Source organism: Melanerpes formicivorus, unplaced genomic scaffold, assembly GCF_026170545.1.
Source record: "Melanerpes formicivorus ecotype bairdi unplaced genomic scaffold, bMelFor1.0.p_v2 SCAF_36, whole genome shotgun sequence".
Classification (NCBI taxonomy): Eukaryota; Metazoa; Chordata; class Aves; order Piciformes; family Picidae; genus Melanerpes; species Melanerpes formicivorus.
The window spans coordinates 2,890,932-2,913,598 of NW_027142388.1; the positions used below are offsets into that span (position 1 = coordinate 2,890,932).

General features: G+C 46.1%; 1 protein-coding gene and 1 long non-coding RNA gene across 4 annotated transcripts in view; both read right to left on the bottom strand.

Moving 5' to 3' along the window:
• Positions 1-6,549, bottom strand: part of LOC137450595 (uncharacterized) — a 32,335-nt gene extending 25,786 nt beyond the window's left edge. The window contains exon 1 of the long non-coding RNA XR_010989606.1: positions 6,345-6,549. This is a non-coding gene — a long non-coding RNA (uncharacterized lncRNA). The remainder of the gene's footprint in view (positions 1-6,344) is intronic.
• A 6,201-nt stretch (positions 6,550-12,750) lies between these two features.
• Positions 12,751-22,667, bottom strand: part of ARVCF (ARVCF delta catenin family member) — a 256,583-nt gene continuing 246,666 nt past the window's right edge. For 2 of the 3 annotated variants that reach the window (XM_068157318.1, XM_068157319.1), the window contains 4 exons: positions 21,870-21,923; positions 16,434-16,525; positions 14,260-14,373; positions 12,756-12,843 (listed from right to left, as the gene is read on the bottom strand). In XM_068157318.1, the coding sequence (XP_068013419.1) occupies positions 14,272-14,373; positions 16,434-16,525; positions 21,870-21,923 (248 nt within the window). In that variant the 3' untranslated portion in view covers positions 12,756-12,843; positions 14,260-14,271. Of the gene's footprint in view, positions 12,844-14,259; positions 14,374-16,433; positions 16,526-21,869; positions 21,924-22,667 lie in introns of all 3 variants that reach the window. The other variant, XM_068157320.1, reaches the window with a different exon arrangement.

A 22,667-nucleotide genomic window follows, 5' to 3' on the forward strand; every position in this document is an offset into this window, starting at 1 on the left:
GAAATGGACCAAGCAAACCATGGTGATCCAGCCAGCTTGTAACATGTGCGTTTCACCAGGATATGGAAAGCAACATTATTAGAATTTCTGTAACAGTTTAAACTGTCACACTGAGAGAGACACAAGATTTACTGTGCTGCTTAGACTGTGCAGAAGTAGCCCCTTGTTGTGACTCCCTTGTGCTGACCTGTGTAGGAGCAGACACTGAGACCTAACACTCATCTCGCCCTGTAAGCCCATGGTTTATTCTGTAGCGTTGCTTAGCAGCATGTTCCCTTAGAATTCAGGCTCAGTTCAAAGTCCCTGGGCCAATGTCCTTTGGGTGATTCCAAGCAATCTTTGCAATAAAACAATCTTCAAGCCAATAGAATAGAATAGACCAGACCAGACCAGGTTGGAAGAGACCCCCAAGATCACCGTGTCCAACCTGTCATCCAACACCACCCAATCAGCTAAACCATGCATCCAAGCACCCTATCAAGTCTCCTGAACACCTCCAATGGTGGTGACTCCACCACCTCCTCGGGCAGCCCATTCCAATGGGCAATCACTCTCTCTGTGTAGAACTTCCTCCTAACCTCCAGCCTAAACCTCCCCTGGCACAGCCTGAGACTGTGTCCTCTTGTTCTGGTGCTGGTTGCCTGGGAGAAGAGACCAACCTCTGCCTGTCTACAACATTCCTTAAGGTAGTTGTAGAGAGCAATAAGGTCACCCCTGAGTCTCCTCTTTTCCAGGCTAAGCAACCCCAGCTCCCTCAGTCTCTCCTCATAGGGCTTGTGTTCCAAACCCCTCACAACTTCGTTGCCCTTCTCTGGACATGCTCCAGCAAATCAACCTCCTTCCTAAACTGAGGGGCCCAGAACTGGACACAGGACTCAAGGTGTGGCCTAACCAGTGCAGTGTACAGGGGCAGAATGACCTCCCTGCTCCTGCTGGCCACACTGTTCTTGATGCAGGCCAGGATGCCATTGGCCCTCCTGGCTGCCTGGGCACACTGCAGGCTCATGTTCAGCCTACCATCGACCAGTACTCCCAGATCCCTCTCTGCCTGGCTGCTCTCCAGCCACTCTGACCCCAGCCTGTAGCACTGCATGGGGTTGCTGTGGCCAATGTGCACAACCTGGCACTTGGGTGTGTTAAATCTCATGCCATTGGATTCTGCCCATCTGTCCAGCCTGTCGAGGTCCCTCTGCAGAGCCTCTCTACCCTCCAGCAGATCAACTCCTGCCCCCAGCTTGGTGTCATCTGCAAATTTACTGATGATGGACTCAATGCCCTCATCCAGATCATCAATAAAGTTGTTAAAGAGCACAGGGCCCAGCACTGATCCTTGGGGCACACCACTAGTGACTGGCTGCCAGCTGGATGTGGCACCATTCACCACCACTCTCTGGGCTCGGCCATCTAGCCAGTTCCTAACCCATTGCAGTGTGCTCTGATCCAGGCCATGGGCTGATAGCTTGGCCAGGAGTTTGCTATGGGGGACAGTGTCAAAGGCCTTGCTGAAGTCCAGGTAGACTACATCCACAGGCCTCCCCACATCCACCAGGCAGTCACCTGATCATAAAAGGAGATCAGGTTGGTGAGGCAGGACCTGCCCTTCCTAAATCCATGCTGGCTGAGCCTGATCCCTTGGCCATCCTCTAAGTGCTGTGTTAATGCACTCAGGATGACCTGTTCCATGATCTTGCCTGGCACTGAGGTCAGGCTGACAGGCCTGTAATTCCCTGGCTCATCCAACCGGCCCTTCTTGTGGATGGGTACCACGTTGGCCAGCTTCCAGTCCTCTGGGACCTCGCCAGTGAGCCAGGACTGCTTAAAAATGATGGAGAGTGGCTTGGCCAACTCCTCTGACAGCTCTCTCAGCACTCTAGGATGGATCCTATCTGGTCCCATGGACTTGTGGGGAACCAAGCGGCTGAGGAGATCTCTAACTGGCCCCTCCTGGAACAGAGGGAAACTGTGCTGCTCCCTGGCTCCTTCTGCCAGCTCTGCAGGCCAGCTGTCTGGAAGACATTCCGTCCTGCTAGTAAAAATTGAGGCAAAGAAGGTGTTAAGTATCTCTGCCTTTTCCTCATCCTTTGTTACAATGTTCCCCTCCATGTCCACCAAGGAGTGGAGGTTGTCCTTGCCCTTCCTCTTGCTATTAAATATATTAATAGAAGGACTTTTTGTTGTCCTTCACAGCAGAGGCTAGTCTAAGCTCCAAGTGTGCTTTTGCCTCCCTAATTTTCTTCCTACAAGACCTAGCAACATCCTTAAACATTCCATGGGTTGCCTCACCTTTCTTCCAAAGATGACACACCCTCTTTTTTTCCCTTAGTTCTGTTAGAAGTTCATTGCCCATCCAGGCTGTCTGCCCCAGGGCTCATCTTCCAGCACATTGGCACAGCCTGTCCCTGTGCCTTCAACAGTTCTTCCTTGAAGCAGGTCCAGCTCTCCTGGACCCCTTTGTTTTTAAGGGCTGTTCCCCAAGGAACCTTCTGAGTTAGTTCCTTGAGTAGCCTGAAGTCTGCCCTCCGGCAGTCCAGAGTGGAGGTCTTCCTGCTGCCCCTCTTGGCTTGACCAAATACTGAGAATTCAATTATCTCGTGGTCACTGGCCCCCAAACACCCTCCGACCACCACATCCCCACCAGCCCTTCCCTGTTGGTGAAGAGGAGGTCATGGCCCCCAAACACCCTCTGACCACCACATCCCCACCAGCCCTTCCCTGTTGGTGAAGAGGAGGTCATGGCCCCCAAACACCCTCCGACCACCACATCCCCACCAGTCCTTCCCTGTTGGTGAAGAGGAGGTCATGGCCCCCAAACACCCTCCGACCACCACATCCCCACCAGTCCTTCCCTGTTGGTGAAGAGGAGGTCAAGCATAGCCTTGCCCCTGGTAGGCTCTCGCAGCACCTGGGATAAGAAGCTGTCCTCCATGCACTCTAAGAACCTCCTAGACTGTCTCCTCTCTGCTGTGTGGAGATCCTGGCAGATGTCAGGCAAGTTGAAGTTGCCCATGAGAACAAGGTCAGGCGATCTTGAGACAGCCCTAAGCTGCCTATAGAATGACTCATCAGCATCTTTCTCCTGGTTGGGTGGTCTATAACAGACTCCAACCAGGATGTCAGCCCTGCTGGTCTTCCCTCTAATTCTCACCCACAAGCACTCAACCCGATCATCCCTGATCTCCACCTCAATAGCATCTAGTGCCTCCCTGACATACAGGGCCACCCCTCCACCCCTCCTTCCTTGCCTGTCTCTCCTGAAGAGCCTGTAGCCGTCTATTGCAGCGCTCCAGTCATGTGAGTTGTCCCACCACGTCTCTGTGATGGCAACTACATCATAACTTTCCTGCTGCAGCAAGGCTTCCAGCTCCTCTTGTTTGTTGCCCATGCTTCATGCATTAGTGTACATGCACTTCAGCTGGGCTGCTGGTTTCACCCCTGACTCCAGCTTACCACCCTCAGACTCCTGTCTGGGGAGACTGGTTCCAGCCCCTTCCCCCTTCAAATCTAGTTTAAAGCCGTATCAATGAGACCTGCCAATTCCCTTCCTAGAATCTTTTGCCCTTTGAGGGGTAGGCCATTCTTGTACACTCTGATCTTTCCCCTCCTCTGGGACAGATGTGCTTCATCTGTTGGCAGCTGGCCTGGTGCAGTAGAAAGTTCTTCAAGATCGAAAACCCTGGAATTCTTTTGACTGCACCAGCCTCTAAGCCACTTCTTGACTACAGCTGCTGACCTGTTCCTTATGGTATCCCCTCCTGCAACTAAGGGTATAGATGAAAAAATTATTTGTGCACCTGACCCCTCAACCAGATCCCCCAGGGCCCTGAAGTCATTTTTTATAGCCCTGGGAGTTCTGGTTGCAACATCATCATTCCCTAACTGTGTAACTATTAAGGGATAGTAGCCAGAGGGCTATTAAGGGATACTATACAGAAGCTTCTGAAGCACACCAGAAAATAGGGATACATACAGTCAGCTGGGATTCTTTTTCTTTCCTGTACCCCTGAAGTCATGACTCCAAAGAATCCTCTTTTGTTTCTAGCTCTAAACACCTTTGTACCTAAGCAGCCACTCCTGCCATAGCAGGGCACTTGGCACATACTAGTACAAAGAAAAGTCTCTGATACTTGCTGAAGGATGTGTAGGAGTAAATAGGTAGAACTGTTCTGCACTTCTTAAGAGAGGATCCCCACTGCTAGGTAACAGCCAAAATGACCCTCTCAGAGACCTCAAGAAACTGAGAGAAGGAGAGAACCTGGATAGTTCAAAAGACATGTGAGTGAAGAATGCATGTGTAGTACATGTGCAAATCTAACAGCCACCTTTTAGCATATATAAAAGAAGAAAACTTCAATAGAAAGGATCTCCCACATGGCAAACTAAAAATGAACAGTGTGTGCATCATCAGCTTATTTACAGAATTCCATATGCAAGCAAAATCTTTCCATTCTGCCACACTTCTGAAATTGTCTTAATTATTTGTGGCAAGGAATGAAAAGGGGAAAGCCTGACTCAATTTGCATGACTGACAACTAGTAAAAAGGCTTTTGGTCAGTTGAGCATATATGATCTGGAACTACTGACACACAACTGTGAAATCTCCCAGGGAGAAGAGTTCCTTCTCAAAGTCAAGTCATGCTTTGAGTTCTGGGAGAAGCAAAAGGCAGACAAGGCTCTGCTAAATCAAACACAGTCTGAAAGCCTGCTGAGTGTTACTGCAACATCAGTTTGTTGTAGCTACAAGGCACAACCTATTCTGGTCCAAAACAAGGTATGCAACTGTGCAGCTGAGAGATGCCCGCTGAGGAGTGCACCACTGAGAGAAAGCTCCCAGTGGGAGAGGTCCCCAGGACAACACACAGCTTTCAGCAAATTCTCACAACTCATGTCACAAATGCTGTGGTGGTCCCACCAAATACTGGAAATTGAGGCTTGTTCTCCAAATGACAGCTACTCTCTTAGCAATTCAGGGGCAACACATCAAAGGGAATTCTGGTTTCTGCCTGATCCTTGCTCTTACCTCAAAGGGACATGATGTTGTCTTGCAAAATACTGAAATGGATACTTTAAATCAGTGTACAAGAGAAGAGGATTTATGAGGAAGTCAAACCCAGCATTAGTCCTTTTTGCTTCCTAATTCAGTAATGAATTGAGCTTAACAGTGTCACCTTAAAAATGAGGCCTTAAACCTGTCCCTCAACCTCACATTTCAAAAGACTTCAGCCTTGCATTTCAAAACCAAGTTTGTGTTTCCCATGAGCTCAGTCCCTGTTTTGAACTATCTAGAAAGATGCTCACAAGCTGTAGAGCAAGATGATTGCACATGCTGGTTTTGAGTTTTTCTTTGGTTAGTAAGTTAAACAGACAAGAAAGGGAGTTACGGTCTGAAGTGTGGGAATGGTTTTGTAAGGGGGCCCCCAGACTATCTGTGCGGGCACAGGTGTTCAAACACTTCTATGAGTCATACCCCATGAATTTAATGGGTAGGAGGAGTCACTGTGTTTGGTATGGGTGACTTTGTGAAAGCTCCTGTATAAATAACTGAAAACCTCAGCTCAGGGTCCCCTGGGGACTTCGGGAATGATCCCCCTGAGGGTGCTTATTTAGTGCTAAATGGAAATGCCGCTTCTTGGCTAAGAAGTTTTTTGACTCTGGCATGAGCAGCATCCATGGAACAATCCTTAAAGCAGCAATTACTCATCAGAGCAAACAGCAGTCAGCAGACATGGGTACAGGAGCTGGTGAAAAGCACCCCAACTGAAGAATGTTGAGCAAGTAGTCAACCATTAGATGCAGAGAACATAAAGAAACCTCTACAAGAGGGGCACGAGAGAGACCACCGAGATTCCAACTCTCCCACCAAAGGTACCATCACCAGGGCAGTCATGTGTGCTTATTTGGTTGAGTCAGTCATTAGGAATCAGTATGAATGACCCCCAGCTATGTCTGCTGTGCATGCAAGTTAACCATAGTAGAAGAGGTTTAGCCTTGCCCCTGTCTCTACAGCTCAGGTAACGATCCCATTATAAAACAACTGTGCACTGTAAAACCTCCCCTCTGCCAGCTCCTACCAGAATGAGATTCTGCCATTGCTGTGCTTTAGTTGCACACACACCTCACTGGAGAAGAGATCCACAAGGACAGAATATTCCCCCAAGACACCGCTGGAACCTGAAACAGAGAAGGGCTGTGATATTTCTTGCCAGTTGTTACCAGGTTAACCTTTCACCTGCAGGACTCACTGCTTCCATTTACCCAACCTGTGATAAGCTGGAAATGAAATCACTTTGACAGCTATAAAAGGTCAGTTGTGGAAACAACGTATTTGTTTTATTTCAGTACCTTACCTACAGAACCTGCTCTTCACTGCCATGTTAGTGCATCCACACAGGAAAACAATCAGGCTCTTCATTGTAGCAGAACACCCATATTACCTAGGAGCAAGATGCTAAGCCCAGGAGCCCATCTCTCACCACAGCAGTTGTCAAACTAGATCCTCCAGCTGCAAAAACACAATCTGGAAGTGATTTTACAAAACTCCTGGGGATGCAGTTCAGGACATCTGAAATAAGGAGGAAAGGCAGGCTGAAGAAGACCTTCCAAGTGCTGTGTACTGTAAATGGAACTTTACAGCGCTGTGAATGGCGCAATCAGGGATCGGCACACAGCAAACACTGGCAATGCTTCATCAGCCTTTCATCCACCGAAACCCTGACCTTCACTCTCTCTGTAACACCTGGCAGAACACTTCATGTTGAGATTTACTGGGCTCTGTCCTGCTTCGTGATGGCATGGCAGTAAGCATGTTGTATTTAGGTGCATCATCCTCCCTGCTGATCTTGCCAACACAGATGAATGTGCCAGGGAGAGGAAGTTCTCAAGAGAGTTTGCATCTGTATCTGGCTGTTATTTGAAATACATGGCTGGCTTTGCAAGCAGCAGGATTTTTTCTACCCCCTCAGCAACAAATGTAAATTGTTTGGCACATCCCCAGAACAACAACTCATGTCAACCAAACCTCATCCAATGAGCTGAACAACTTTCTGTTACTCTTACACACCTAGGAGAATGCTTGTACACATTTCAGGAATGGGAAATCTTTGCAAAGGTACACAGCCTTTGTGACTGAATTGGGAAAGGTTAATGACTTCCCAAATGGAAAAGCCATCAGCCATTTAGGCTTGTGGTCCCAAACGTGCAGGCCTTCGAACAGTGACACAGATGTCTTGCCCACAGAAACAGGCTTGTATATTAAAAAGGGGAAAAAAACCCCCATGATCTACAGCCCAGGGACCTTACAGGACCTCATGCTGCAACCCCAGCATATGGCACTGAATCAGAAATGATATTCCAATTGCCCTCATTACCACTGACCTTTTGCTAACAACCAGTGCTGACCTGAGCTTGGGTTCAGTAACCTCCCAGCACAGAAAACTGCTCTTGCAAAAGCCAAAGAATGTTTGAGATACCTGATGTAACAAAAAGATAACCAGGGGCACATGTATTCTTTCCAGGCATGGTTTATTGAAAACACACCAAATTGTTATCCTACATACCTGGTTTCTAACAAGCATTCTACTTGTCTGCGTTATGGAAAGGTCCTATTAGAATAATAATACATTCTGTCACGGTAACATTTGTTCTATGAAAAGCATAATCCACCTTTTTTTTCTCTCCCTCCCCCACCCCTCACCCCCCCCTTGTAAAATCAAACCATTCTAAGTGTTTCAGTTTATAGTACAGTGTAAATACAATGCAAAATCCCACCAGTCTAAACTACAGAGAATGTTGAGCAGTATTACAGAAAACACATTGTTGATTTTTTTTTTTCTCTTTTTATTTCTCCTACCATGAAAATTTTAAGGCACATGATAGTTACAAACACATTAGCTACTAATTACCAGTAAGCTTCTTAGTCTAGTTATTTTGTGTGGGGTTTTTTTTTTGTTTGTTTGTTTTTGAACAGCAAGAACCAGATTGGCAGGCCTTGTAGTATCTGCACTACCTTCCTCCTCACCTTGGGACTTTCACAACATCCTACCCTGATGTAAAACTTAAAAGAGGAAAAAAAGAAAAAAAGAGGTTTGTAATACCTCAAATGCACTAAGTTAGTTACTGCACCAATAGAGCAGAGAATTCCTCTGTTAAAGATAAGGAAACACCTGATTTTAGGGGCACCAAAACAAGGAAATTTTGCAAGAAAACTATGCCTATATAAACAACTTCAAAACCTGTGAGAGCACAACTCCACCCCAACAGCACGAAAACGCTGGCTGAAGTTATTGGCACACTGTAGCTTTCACTGAGTGGGCAGCGGGGCAGCAGAAGAGGCCATCACCACGCTCACGTGCCCGTTTGGCTTCTGAAGCTTTGCTTACTCAAAGGGTTTAAGATGTGCACCTCTCTCACAAGTAGCTGAGCCCATATGCTCAGCTTTAAGGCAAGTAACAGAAGGTAACTCACCACCCTCCATCTCCTGGAACTGCTCTAAGAGTGAAAACTGCATTGCCCTGCATAAGCCTTGCATGCTAGAAAGCATTACTGAAAACTGCTCCTCAGAGCTGGCAAGAACTTCCCAATCTGCTGTACCAAACGTGCCACCCCCTGCTTTCTGATGTGTCATTTACAGCAAGCCAACTCCCAGTCCCTAAGCCAGTCCCTTTGTCATGTCTTGGCAGCACAGAAAAGATTTGCTTTCCTGCTACAGCCACATTCAGGATCAGCACGTCTGAGTGGCACAAGAGCGGGACTAGGACAGGCAGGTGTTTTGCCCAGAAGACACTGAAGACCAGGACTCATGGCTGCCCAAGCTGTTCTCTGGGGAGCATTTCAATCTGTCAAAGTTACACTTATGGCTAAATTGCTACTTCAAGACAGAAACAGAATGTCCTAAAGCCTTGTCTTTCCACTCTCCTCCTCAGGTTCTGCAGACGACCCAACCTGGGAAGCTGCAAGCACAAGTACAATTGCTCACACACTCAACAACCAAACAATGCTTCTCCAAGGGAGTCTTGACAACACTATGTTTGTTTAAATCTCCACAACTTAGTGAAGATGCTTGGGAGATGGGCAACACATCTCCTTGGGAAGAAAGTTCTGCAGTAATCACATGCCGTCAGAAGCCTCCCTCTCTCAACTCAGCCCTCACTGGGCCATCTAATTTCCTCCTCTTCTTTAGCAGGAGTCTTGCAACGCCATCACTTCCTTCCACAACCATCCCTCCCACTAGAATTTCTGCAGGTAGGAATCTCTTCTACCCCAGCCCTTTGCAGGCAGATTCCCTCCAGTTTTTACAGCAGAAACAATAGGGCTGACATACCTGAGCCCTAAAAAGCACTGCCTGCCCTTCAGCAGGAGACTCTAGACCCTACTACAGCTTTAGTCACACACACTGCCGCTTTCCCTTCTTTACATACAGTCCTGCTGCCAAAGTACGACAGTTACAGGTTCATCCACCCACATCCCAGAACAGCTCAAACAGCCACACTTGTGCCAACAAGGGGAGAGGTAAGGACAGGTGTGGGCACACATCCCACCAGCAAGGACATTAGATCACCAGACCCACCTCAAAGTATCTCGCTTTGGATGTCAGCTGATGGGCTGATAACACAAGGCAGTCAGTCTCACATGCAAGTCACCCCCCAGTCCATTTTCCTTCCTCAACATCTAAACAGTTTGTTGAGAAGGCAAAACCCAGAGTGAAGGATGGGTTAGTGCCACATACTTGGGAATGAGTCACTACTGTAAGGCATGGGAAGGGCAGGGGTAAGACATACGATTCCCAGGGGAAGCCTTGGCCCATGGAGATTGGATTTCTGAAAATACCATCCTTGGCTTCTCTGCAGCAGTAAACCCACGTTGGCAGCTCACTGCTACACTGGCTGCCATGCATACTTACCCCCCAGGAAAGTGCTACAGTGACCCCGGGTAGCCAGCGCCATCTGACCTGACAGGGGGTTTGCTCATCACAGGATGCAGCATAACTACAAACAGGACTTCTGGGGGAAAGTGGGGTAGGGTCTGAATTTGCTTTGCAAATACTCCTGGCTGTTGTGAGCCCACTAATGACAGAGACCAAAGCAGATTCCAGTCTGGATTTTCAGGGTCCCTGTAGTGTCCCACTGAGAGCCATGGGATATCTGGAATAAGAGGTCACGGACCTAACTGGCCCCTAGTCACTTTCCTTCCCCCTACCTGCAGTTCTCTGTTAGCCTCTTGCTGGCTTTGAAACACCTGTACAGTAACTAAAGCACAAAGTCTTAGCAGAGACTCCTTTCAACAGTCAGGTTTTTATTTTCAGTGAACTTTTGCTCAGACTCCTTTGGTAGATATATGGTTTGAAGTAGATCAGGGACAGACTGACAGCACAGCCCTTCTCTTACGCTGTTCTCATCCACTACAAAGCAGGTTCCACTGCGCATCACGGAACGTGTTTAAAAAACTCCTTTCATATACAAAAAGAATACACCAAGTACATAACCCAAAGTGATAGAAAACTCTTCTGTGGAGCTTGGATAAAAGGGTCTCCGCGTATTGGCAGAACAAGTATGAAAAGAGCACCATTGATAGAATACAGTCAGACGATGTATCTGGGTTCGTTGCCACACTTTATGTCTACACACAGAGAGACGCCGCCCTGACACAGATAATCACAGATGTATCTCTTTGCTTCCCTTGATCCACTGAGCACCTTTGGCCCAAGAGGACTCTTCATGCAGGTAAAAACAAAAACAAAACCAAAAGAACCTACAATTCTGATTTATTAGTTTGCTCCAAGCAGCTTCACCTTCCCCAGGACCCAGAAGCGACCACTGCAACGTGCGTGGGAAGATGAGGGGCAGAAAGGGAGGGTGTGAAGGAGCGTGTGTCACCCAAATCACCGACAGCTTCTGGCACCAGTCTTTTTCCCTGAATCAACAAATGCTTTCCCTCTCCTGCAAACTATTTTACATGGTTTGGTTAACCTATCCTCTGCACAGCAATATATATATATATATATAGATATATAGATTTTATTTATTTATTTATATATATGTATTCATGTCAAATTTGTAATAGACTCAAGAAGATACAAAGCTCTTGGTACTTGCCTTTTTGCTTTGCTTTTTTTTTTTTTAAAGTTTTTAAATTTATTTTATATATATAAAAAAAAACAACTTAGCTGTTTACTCTTACAGCAGTATTTTGGGGGAGGTGAGGTCATTGGATATTTCCCCTCCTTAATTTACAAAGGAAACGGCAGGCACTGAAAACCTCAGGTGATGTCTTGCTGGGTTCGGAAATGTGCTTTCCAGTCACACCGTTTTTAGGAGCTTGCTTTAAACTAAATGTGGTGACCAAATAAGATCAGCAAAAGTCCTCTGATGCTACCTGGGAGACGCTTTGCTTCCTGGTCTCATCTGCTGCCTGCCCTGGATCAATGCCTGGAGAAAAATCAGTGATCGGGAGTCTTTTAGTTCACGGCATTACCAAATACCATATGCAGAGTTATGTTCTTCTGAGGTAAAAATTCCCCCTCATACAAAGCAGGCCTTGGCATCTTAGAGGAGAACTGCTGCACGTGGGTGATTCTCACACCAAATGAAATCTGTAAACCTCAAAACAAAACCAAAGGAACAAAGAAATCATGATGATGATGACGATGACTTAAAAAACGCCAAACCAGTTCCCTTTGCGGCGTTCTTCCTTAGGATCTGTAAGCCCAAAGCAAACATGGATCTGAGAGTGATAAATTTAGCATCAAATGTAAGTGACAGACCCATCTAAAACTTAGAGCATGATCAAAATAAGATATCCTACCAAAAAAAACCCCAAAACAACCAAAAGACATTCTTCCAATTTGCTAACAGCTATGGCAAAAGAAATTGTTGATCATCATCAGTGCCACACCGGCACATTTGAAATGTAAAAGCTCCTTGTTGCAGCCTCGGAGAACGAGAAAATCAAAAGCCAGCAATTCCACAGCAGAGATTGCTGCTGAACCAGGAGCACTTCAGTGAGCTGCTCCTCAATATGTGGAAATAAAACCAGAGCCATTACAGAATTCCAAAGGCAGAAGTATTGTACACCAGATTATAATGATAATACAGCACTGTGATTGATATAGCTTACTCTAAAAGCAGATTATACAGCTTGCATCAATTCTGTCCTCTACCCTCCAGTCCACTGGACTAGCGTTTAACAGTTTTTGTTCTGCATTTTCTCCCTTCATTGAAATCCAATAAACCCACTCAACATTCCTGCACTTTCTGTGGAAATAATAAAGAAAACCTAAACGTTGGGGTTTTTTTTTTTCCAAAGCCTTTAAAAATGTTAGATTCACAGTTCAAAGGAAATCCCCCAAACCAGAAAAACAAAACACATGAGCCCCAAACCAGGAAAGTGCTATTCTCATCTTCATGGCTACACCTATTGCTGCAAATATTCTGCAGTTTCATTTGTGAAGCTGTCTTTGCTGCTGCACGACCTTTTCTTCTCACACTTGGCACCATCCATACCTAAGAGGCACCCTAAGAATGCAGCCAGCTAGATGGAAGCTTGGATTCTCTTTTCTTGCTTGCTTGCTTCTTGCAGGAGTGGGAGGGAGGGGGAGGTGGTGGCTGTTTCTGGCGGGAATGTAACCGAGTTAAAAAACAAATTGTCTGGCTGTAAGGCATGGTGCTCCGGGGGTGGCAATTGCAGTCACTTGTGGTTTCTTTCTCCCCTCATCCTCCTGGAATCTGCAGCCTGGCCAGTGAGGCAGCGCCCTCCAAATCTGAATGGCAGTGGTGACTGATGAGATCCTCTGTGTCGATTCGATGTTTGTTTCTCCCCCTCGACTGAAAAAAATGTGGTTGGACTCTAGCCCTGTAAAATAAAGTCACAACTAATTAATACCAGCAATAACATGACCCTGGTGATCTCCATCACCCATATTGGACAGTGGTTGGGAACACCAACCTGTCCCAAATCTGTGGGTTCCTTGAAGGGTACGGCCAGGGGAAAGGGAGCACGGAATTCACTGTTCGAAGTCTGCACCCCACTTTGCAAGCCTTCGCTGCTCAGAGTGCAAGAAGGAAGCACATGGCCACAACACACATTTATCTCTGCTCTTTGGGCCAAGACTGACCACAGCTGTGGGAAACTCATGGTGCCAGAGTGCTGAAAGACTGCTCTGGACAGGTGCTTCCAACCCCGGAACAGAAAGAATCTGCAAATGCTTAGCACTTATACTGGACCCTTAACTGATAAAGGTGTGGGGGGGTGGGAAATGAATTAAAAAATCCAGCAACATCACCCAAACCCATACAGGAGCTGCCTCTCCTACTAATGCAATTGTTTTCCACGTAGAATTTTGGGAGCCAGTGTGGTTTGGGAATTGGGGCCTTAAAGGCCTATTGTCTGCTCTGATGGGAAAGTTGCCCAGTGCCTCCACAAGTCACTGAGATTCTCCTTTAGTCATAGCCAGGGGCACAAAACCTGCTGTTCCAAATGGAGTGTCACATCTGATGGAGTGCCAGAAGGTAAACCCAGGGTAGAGGGCTGTCTAGCAAGACGGCAGGAGACAGATTAGCAGTGGCAGGAGCAAAGAAAGGCTCAGTGACATTACCAAGAAACTTGGCACGGGGCAAAGGCAGAGAACTAGAAAGCGACAGAGGCGACAAAGAGGCACCACAAAGGCACCACAAGGGCACCTTGCTTCAGCAACAGGAAAACAGAACAAAGGGATGGAGGAGCTGGAGTTGTGGCTCTGTGTTTGTTGCATAACCAAAACCATCTCTCCTTCCAAAGTAGCTTGTGTACAACCAGCAGCTTTCCTGCAGATGGGCAGGGCTGTGCAATGCAGGGGAACCTCAGGGGACATCCATAAATAGTCAAGGATATGCTTTTCCTTAAGTCTCAGGCTAATCCTTATAATGAGCATAGAGGGGAGAAAAAAATGGTTTGGAACAGGAACACGCTATTGAAATTCATTCCTATGGCCTAACAGCAGAAATCTTTCACATTTCAGCTGACAACCAATCACTCAGGATATTAATTTGCTGTCTAGTTATTTGACAGGTTATTTTTTAATCAAACACTGGTGTTTGATTGCATTTCATTAAACCTACACCGAATAATACAAACAGCACTCTCTCTTTTTTTTTTTCCCCTCTCCCAAATGCATTTTCATTTGTCTGAAAGGACCCAGTTAGCAGTTAGCCTTGAAGAGATTCCACAGAGATACAGATCATGCATGAGACAAGTTAATCACTAGCAGCAATTACCATGAAAAGGACCTACCATGCATGCAAATTAGACCCAGGAGTCAACAGGCTGGGGTTTAATGTCACGGGCATCCACCAGATTCACCGAAGCCCTGTTACTCCTGTTAATGTTTTTCCTATTTGTGTCATTCTGCAGCACAGGGTGAGGAGTTAAAGGCAAAACAGAGCGGATTAATCAAACAAAACCACCAAACAAGTCAGCTTACTGGAGCACAAGGGAAAATTAGTGGTAGAGAAAGAAACAAGATCAGCAAAGGCACAATACTGACAAAAGCCAAAAGGCTGCACGCTTCCCTGCCGTCATTGTTCACCAGTTTTGTCCATTCCTGAGCCTCAGAGCCACAGTTCTCAAACAGTTCACAAGCCAGAAGACCCCATGGAAGACCCCACAGACGCATTTGTGTTTCACAACACAGTGAGAAGGGGGAATAGTAGCTACTAGGCTCTGCCCAAGTGCTGGCATGGCATACCTTTGATGTGAACAACAGGCTGAATTCAGGTTACCCTCTGTCCTTAAACCAAGAGGCAGCACAGAGTATGGGAGACACATTGTCGAGGTGAAATATTTTTTCTCTTTTCCTTGGGAAAGCAAATCAGCTACTCAGTTTACTCTGGGTTGTGCTTCACTTCAGACACACTGGAATTTGGGCTGCTTGATGTGACTTTAAGAGTTGTATCAGACCACTTAATGAGCTCTGAGTAGCAAAAATAACAAAGCATTTGTTAAATTTTCCTGCTGTAGCCTATTTTCCTTAAAGACATTTTCTGTTGAGCTCCTACTGATCAGCATTCTTCTGTCACTCAGTGCATCTGTTCCCACTGCAACCTTGCAGAACATCAGACCTGCAAGGAGAGAACTAGAAAGCTCATGTTGTTGACTCTGCTTCAAGCAGGGCCGCCTCTTGCCACACTGGAGCAGGGGGGAACGCTGCATGACTTAAATCATCAACTCAGTTTTATCATTTCCAAAACCAAATGAAGGAGCACAACCACCTCTACCACAAAGTCTAACTGGGCAACTTCCAACAGGCTGCAGCTAAACCTGGCCAGCTGAAGAGAGTAATCTGTGCTTAAAAACATGTCCAGCTGGGTTGAAGCCATTCTCCAGGGTGTACCTGCACAGAAAGGATGGACACAGCAGGAAACGGACGAGCAGGCAGGTTAACACAGGCAGGCTGATGCAGCAGGACAACCTCCTCATTCATGATCTATGAAAGTGTGTTTCTTCCCATCACATTTTTCATTTCTCTTGTTCAATAGTAGCAGGTTTTCCTTTCAACTGACTGAAGCTTAATTGTTGCCACTCAAAATGGATCACCTGGATTTTCTGGTATTATCAGCGATGTGCTGAAGGTTATTAAGGACAGTCCTCTGCAGACTAACAATGGTGCTTCCTACCACTGACTCTTGGCTCAATGAATTCTCCCCTTCCTCCTCAAAATTGCTTCCCCAAGGGAAAACACAAGCTTGTTTTGAGCCCAGGGAGAACTGATGGTCATAGCATTAATCAAACTTTTGAAAGGGCTACTGAAAAGGTATAGCAAGCCACATTTGCACACAGCCCACAGTACAGAGAGCTCTGGGAAGCAAGATCATCATTATTTTTAGTCAGAAAGTTGTCTAAATTTGTGTGGCACACAACTAACAGTGCATGTCTCTCCCACCCTCCCCATCTCCTTGGCCCATGCCTGCAGTCCAGGATCAGGACTGTGAATGAGCACTGTAGAAATGAACACGCTGCTTAGCACACTGCTGTACAGACACACGAGCTCCCACCTACCTCTCATGGTGAAAACAATAAAGCAGTCTGACAGTCTGAAGGGGATATTTTTAGAACAAAGTCTGAGCACAGCTATACACTTTGGGGCTAGGGAATGCTGCCTGGAAGAAGGTGACAGAACAAACACTTCCCATTTTTACAACCTCATCCACTGGCAAGAATACAGCAATTGCTTGCCTTTGCTCTGTGCTTTGCACTGAAAAGCAGCACTTTGGTTTTGCTTCTAGTCAATGCTGACTTACAAAATAATGCCTTTACCTAAAAAAACCCAAAACAACAAACCCCCCAAGCAGCTGTTTTCAGCCCCCTGGCGAGTGACTGCCCCATAACCCCATATTTGTTGCTAAGGACACCAGGCTTCCTTTCTTTTAAAGGCACCAACTAGCATTCAGCAGTAAGGAGAAGCTCACTTTTAAAGGTTCTTTCTCAGAGGCATCCCCTGTGCTATCACCGGTCTTGTATTTGCGCTCCTTGTCCCGGTGATCGATGGTGGAGTACCCATCTGAGGAGAAATAACACAACAGTCAGGTATGAAGCACAAATAAAAGCAGAAACAGAGCTGAAACAGGCAGAATTCTTTAGCAAAGGAACAGGAAAAGAAACAGTCCCAAACCAAAGATGCTGGCAGCCTCCTTTTCATATGTGCTTCAGCTCTGGAACGTCATTTTTGCCAGCTTCAAACAAACCCAGCAAAACTCTCTTTTCATCTCATTGCCAGATGCTGGCACTCATTAGCAAGCAGCACTGTTTTCATCCCAGCCTGCTGCAGGTTTCAGAGTGCCCAAGGAAAGCAGCAAGTTGTCATCTCACGCCCTGTGGCTAATGAGCTCCAAATTCAGCCTGTATCTTGTGTTCTTTGCTTAGTAGCCTGATTAATTGGCTGTGTTCCTTCTCTGAACACTCTGCAGCATGTGCCCACTCTTTCTGAGCCTGACTACTAGCAGGACACGACAACAATTTGGAAGAGACCCCTCCAGAGTGCAGAGGAAAAGGACCTGTTGAGTTGGGAGGAAATCTTGATGCGGCCCTTGCTGTGCTTGGCCTGTCTTTCATGACAAAGCAGCACCTGTTGGTACTTTTTTTCCTGCCAGCTAAGGAGCAATATAAAAGTGTGATGAACACAAGGCAGAAAAGTGTGAGAGGGTTTTATAAAGACATGGCTCTAATTATTTCAGAGCCTTTGCTTTGAATCATTGTCAGCCAATGCAAATCTTCATTTATTTTCCTGATGCACCAAATTTCCCTCATTATCAGTGACAAATAGATCCTCTCCTGCTCTGACAGCATTGTACATCTGAAGTAAATGACACTCAAATTTATAGCTCCCTGTAGGCTTTTGTTTTCCCCTGTGTAATTGAGGGATCATTAATGTTTTCATGTCCTGACAAACTGGGCTCTTAGAACACCACACAAAGGTTTTGTATAAACTATCAAAATGCTCCTCTCCTGGTTTATTGCTTGCCTGAGACAGGGGGTTAAGAAGGGGTCAGTTGTGTTTTGTGGAGTTCCTGTGACATGAGGAGGCACTGTTTGCCCACATGACTGAAGCTCACATGTCTACACTGACCTGGTCCATATGCAGTCACAGAGCAGGGCCATGAACACTGCTTGTGCTGGCCACAGCCAGGTTAGTTTTAGAAGAAATACAGGTCTCCTATACACCTCAAAATGCATGCAGACCTGCCCCAAGCACCTCAAGCAGCTTGTATTTATGACACTAGGGATACTAACATTATTTAGCTATGCTTCCTAAATACCACAGAATGGCTTAGGCTGGAAGAGACCTCAGAAATCATCTACTCCACCCTCCCTGCCAAGGGCTGGGACACCTCTCAACTAGACTCAGCTGCTCAAGGCCTCACTCCACCTGCCTTGAATGCCTCCAGGGAGGGGGCATCCACAACCTCCCTGGGCAGCCTGTTCCAGAGTCTCACCACCCTCATACGGAAGAACTTCTTCCTAAGATCCAGTCTAAACCTAAGAAGATTCTTTTAAACTCCATGTTTAGCCAGGACAGCAGCAGCAGGATCAAGCTGTTGCACAGTGCCAGCAAGCTAACAACAGTCAAGAACTTTGCTCTTCATAGCAAGTTCCAACATATTTTACAATTCATCCTGTCAGCCTTCTCTTGTGTGGTCTGCATGATAATGGTGCAATCACATCAGCACCTCTGGATGACGTGTTTCTAGAAACCACACACTGTGGTATGACTCTGTCGAGATAAGCAGCAGCAGAGATAAGGAAGTTAATGATTGGACCTAACAAAATGAGTAATATCTGGAAGGAGGTTGCACCAGAGAAGTAATACTTCTGCTACCTCTGCTCCAAGGACCAAAACTCTACAGAAATTAGAAACACTGCTTCTCCCATGCTTCAGATGAATTCTAAAAAGTGATCAGAATTAACTCTGCTTCCGTGGCATTAAGGAGACCTTTACAGACCTTACTGCTCCCAGGTATAAATGCATTCTTCTGAGCTAATACAATCCAGTGTAAAGACTAAAGTTGTATTGGTCAACAGAGGCACGCTCCCTCTTTGGCTTATTCTTCTCTCTCAACTTTCACAGAATGGTAGGAGCTGGAAGGGACCTGTGAAGATCCAACTCCAACTCCACTGCTAAAGCAGGTTTGCCTAGAAGAGGTTGCAAAAGAACATGCCCAAACAGGTTTTGAGAGTCTCCAGACGAGGAGACTCCACAGCCTCTTTGGGCAGCCAGCTCCAGTGCTTCAGCACCCTCAAAGTAATGAAGTTTTTCCTTAAGTTCTAGCAAAACCTCCTGTGTTCTAGTTTGTACTCATTACCCCTTGTCCTGTCACTGGCCAGGCCACCACTGAAAAGAGCCCAGCCCCATCCTCATCACCCCTACTCCTTAGATATTTGTATGCATGTATAAGATCCCCTCTCAGTCTATTCTTTTCCAGGCTAAAGGCCCCCAGGTCTCTCAGTCTCTCCTTGTAAGAGAGAGGCTCCAAGTCCCCTCATCACCTCTGTGGTCCCCCATTGGACTCTCTCCAGTCCCTCTGGAACTGAGGAGCCCCAAACTGGACACAATACTCCAGGTGCAGCCTCACCAGGCTAGAGCTGTAGGCTGTATTGCTGCACTGAGTATCTCCCATTCACTCTGCAGCAACGTTTTTATGCCATCATGCATTAGAGGCCCAAATGAATGTCAGTCCATCTGTGCCCTCACACAGCTCTCAACTTTTAAAGATCAAACTTCCAAACACCTCAAAAAAGAGAAGGAGAAAGGAAAAGTTATGCCTGAAGATGGGCATGTAGGACAGGGGCATTTGAACTATGTGTCTCTGCTCTGAACACCTCTCAGCTCACAGATGCTCTTGTCTGACTGACTGCAGGCTGAGGCACAGTGTCTTAGAGACCTCACAAATGTGTCACACAGCCTTGAGATCACAGTTCTGCTGTTCCTGCAGACAGCTCAGGGTCACAGCCACCCTCAGGCAGGACCATGACAATAAGTATTGATGATCTTCAGATTACTTGTGCAGAGCCACTTGCCTGGAGCTGATGAGGTCTGACAGACCTGAGCTATTTCTGTATTGGGCTGTCTAATGCATCCCACAGTAACTCATGAGATGTGTTTTCTTCCATCTCCCAGGACATCCACGCTCTCCCCAGGCCCTCCTATTGCTCCAACAACAGGAATCTCGTCCAGTAGAGTCTGCTGATGGGGAATGTATCTTTCTGCCTCCCAAGTTACACTATCTCCTTCACAGAGAGGGGTGACCCCCACAGGATTACCAAACAAGCTGAGATACCAACAGCAATTTTCTTTTGGCTATCTTGAACAAGAGTCAACATGGGTTAACAGGAGAGGCCAAAGCACCGAGACAGCTGAACCCTGACAAGAAGATGTGACAGATGATCCGCAGCCAGGTGGCGATGCCCCAGAACAAGCAGTCTTGTGCGCTGCAGGGGAGCAGAAGGAAGACTCTGCTGGAAGGACCTGGCTGAATAGGATGGGTACCTCCAACATGTGTGGCATGGAAATTCACTTTGTTCTCCACACCCTAATGTGTTTGGGGTTATCACAGTTCAGTACCAGAGCAGTGCAGCAGAAAGATAACTACGCAGCCTGGAAGTATCTTAATTAAATGAAAAGGACAATAGAAAGCTGGAGACAGATGACAATTCCTTAACAGATAGTGAATATAAAGTAGAAAGGTCTTAGGGCAAGCAAAGACAGAAAGAGAGAAAGGCAAGGGAAAAACACATAACTAAAAGCATGACACAGGACCTTCTGCAATACAAGATAAGCTGGGATGCCAAGCAGCTTTCTCTGGTGTTCTGTCATGCATTTTCTTGGCTAACATAACGGAGGTCAGAGTCTCCTGGAGGCTTGACAGACTGGTGTGGATGTGTGGGGATACTATTTCACTGTTTACTGGAGGTACAAACCCAGAGACAGCACACTGATGTTCCACTCCTCATATCTGCCAGGTATGAGTGGAAAAAAACCCACCGAGAACTCCTGAATACAGGAGTCCACAATGAAGTTAAAAATCAGAAATAGGCTCCAGCAGCAATTCATGTAAAGATGCCCATAGGACAAAAAACATGTGGCATCTGGAAGAGCCTGAAGGAAAGAGATTAAGTACCAAGTTGTTATTCCAGCTCCTTGACATTAAGGATAGTAAATTGGCTAATTAATTTAGTTGCTTCTCAACTGACCTCTGAGACAGAACAAAGTTACTGTCACACTGGAGTTAAAAAGCACTCAACAGCTGGGGTCAGGAAAGCTTGACAGATTTAATCTTCTAATAGTGATAAAGAGACTGAAGAACAGAATGGCCCAGAGAATCTGCCTGATGTTGTACACATGCTGTTAATTTGCACTTCATTTTGTACTCAGAGCTGTACCACTAACTCCTGGAAGCATACGACAACAATTAATATTGTGACTATAAACAGTCAGCACTGCCCATACTGCAGCACCTGCTAGCACACAGCTATCCTGCCAGGCAGTCTTCTCTGAAGTTATTTTCTTCCATTGTGAGAACAAATGTTTCAGTGTTCCCTCAGGCAATGTACATCTGGACAGTTGATTCATGGCAGGTGGCATCTCATTTTTCTGAGAACACAAAAGGTGATATATACCTCTCCTCTTAACTTCCGAGCAGGCTTGGCTTTCAGCTTGGTTCTGACTTGTTCTTTTTCCCAGCTACAGTCACAAACAGCAGTATATCAAACTGTTTGACTTGGAGGCATTAATAGAGGTATTTAAATAAAAATAATGGCACCTGGAAGAAGGAAAAGTAATTCCCAAGAGACCACACTGCACCTTTATCTATCTTGCTGAAATAAACCCAAAACCCTCTACAAGTCTTAAACTACAGCTATTACCAATCCCAAAGCCCTTCACTGGTGTTTGATGGCTGCTCTCCAGTCTATAAGAAAGGCCAGATGCAGCTACATGCAGATGAATGGAAGGTGGAGCCAGGATTATCTACACTAACTGATTTTTAGTGTTATCAACAGGAAAAAAAAAGGCAGGGTGGAGTCAAACACAAGTGTTATATTGAAGTTAATTTTCAACTCTTTTTCCTTTTGAATCCCCAGCCTTCCATATCTCTACCACAGAACACAGCTGCCTCAAGGGGCAGAGACTGGTATGAAAGCTAGGTCAGTAGATCTCCATTATATGCTTACAGAATTGGGGCTGGGGAGGGAAGCTGAAGACCCATTTTTTTGTAAGGTAATGTTCTGTTTTTAAATGTCAGCTTTATCCATCTGAAAGAATAGCACCTAGAGAAATAGTTGAACTTTCCTGTGAGTGGCAGTGTGCTCTATTGAAAGAGACAGAGGGTTTGCTCTGTGACTGAATTTACCTGGGCCAAGTTCATCCATAGGTATCATGTCCCGACTCCCAGCCTTCTTGTTATCTGGAAAACACAAACACAGGAACCACCTGAGCTACATTTGCCTTTCTCAGCACCTCCTCCTCAAATTAGTCACAGGACCAGAGAGGTCTATAAAGTAATAAACATAGAGACTATTGTAAAACAACTCCCAAACCATTCAACTGCTATCTATTCAGGAAGGGAAATCTAAGCTCTCCAGGGAGCACACGTAATCCTCGTATTTTCTGCTGTGACACTGGAATACACAATTCCTTCTCTCCCTGTGATAACACAAACCACAGCCCTGTTCTGAACTACCTACTGCTATTAACCAGCTTCTCTTTGGTCTCCCCAGAACAGAAGAGAAAGAAATTAAGTAAGGGTGCACACAATCCATGGTGTGCAGCCTGCTGAGCCAAGAGAAAGCTAACCCACAAAGCAAACAGTCAGCAAATGGATTCAAACCACCCTCTGTCTGCATTATGTGCAGGGCCTGATCAAAGACAGGGAAGGTGGAAACAGGCAAAGCAGTGTGGGGTTGTCTTTTCTACAGTTAGAGCAGATAAAGTACCACATGGCAAACTCTTGACTTAGGAGACAAAAGATTTCTGAAAAGAAATTTTTTTCTCTCCAAGTGTTAGAAACTAGAACCAGAGACAAAGCAATCACAATGGAACTGGAGCTACACCAGTGGTGGTGTGGCTGCATCAGGCCTGATGAAGAAGCACAGGGAGGTTCAGCTATAATTTGGATAAACCATCTCCAGTGAAAAACCTGCAGAGTGGA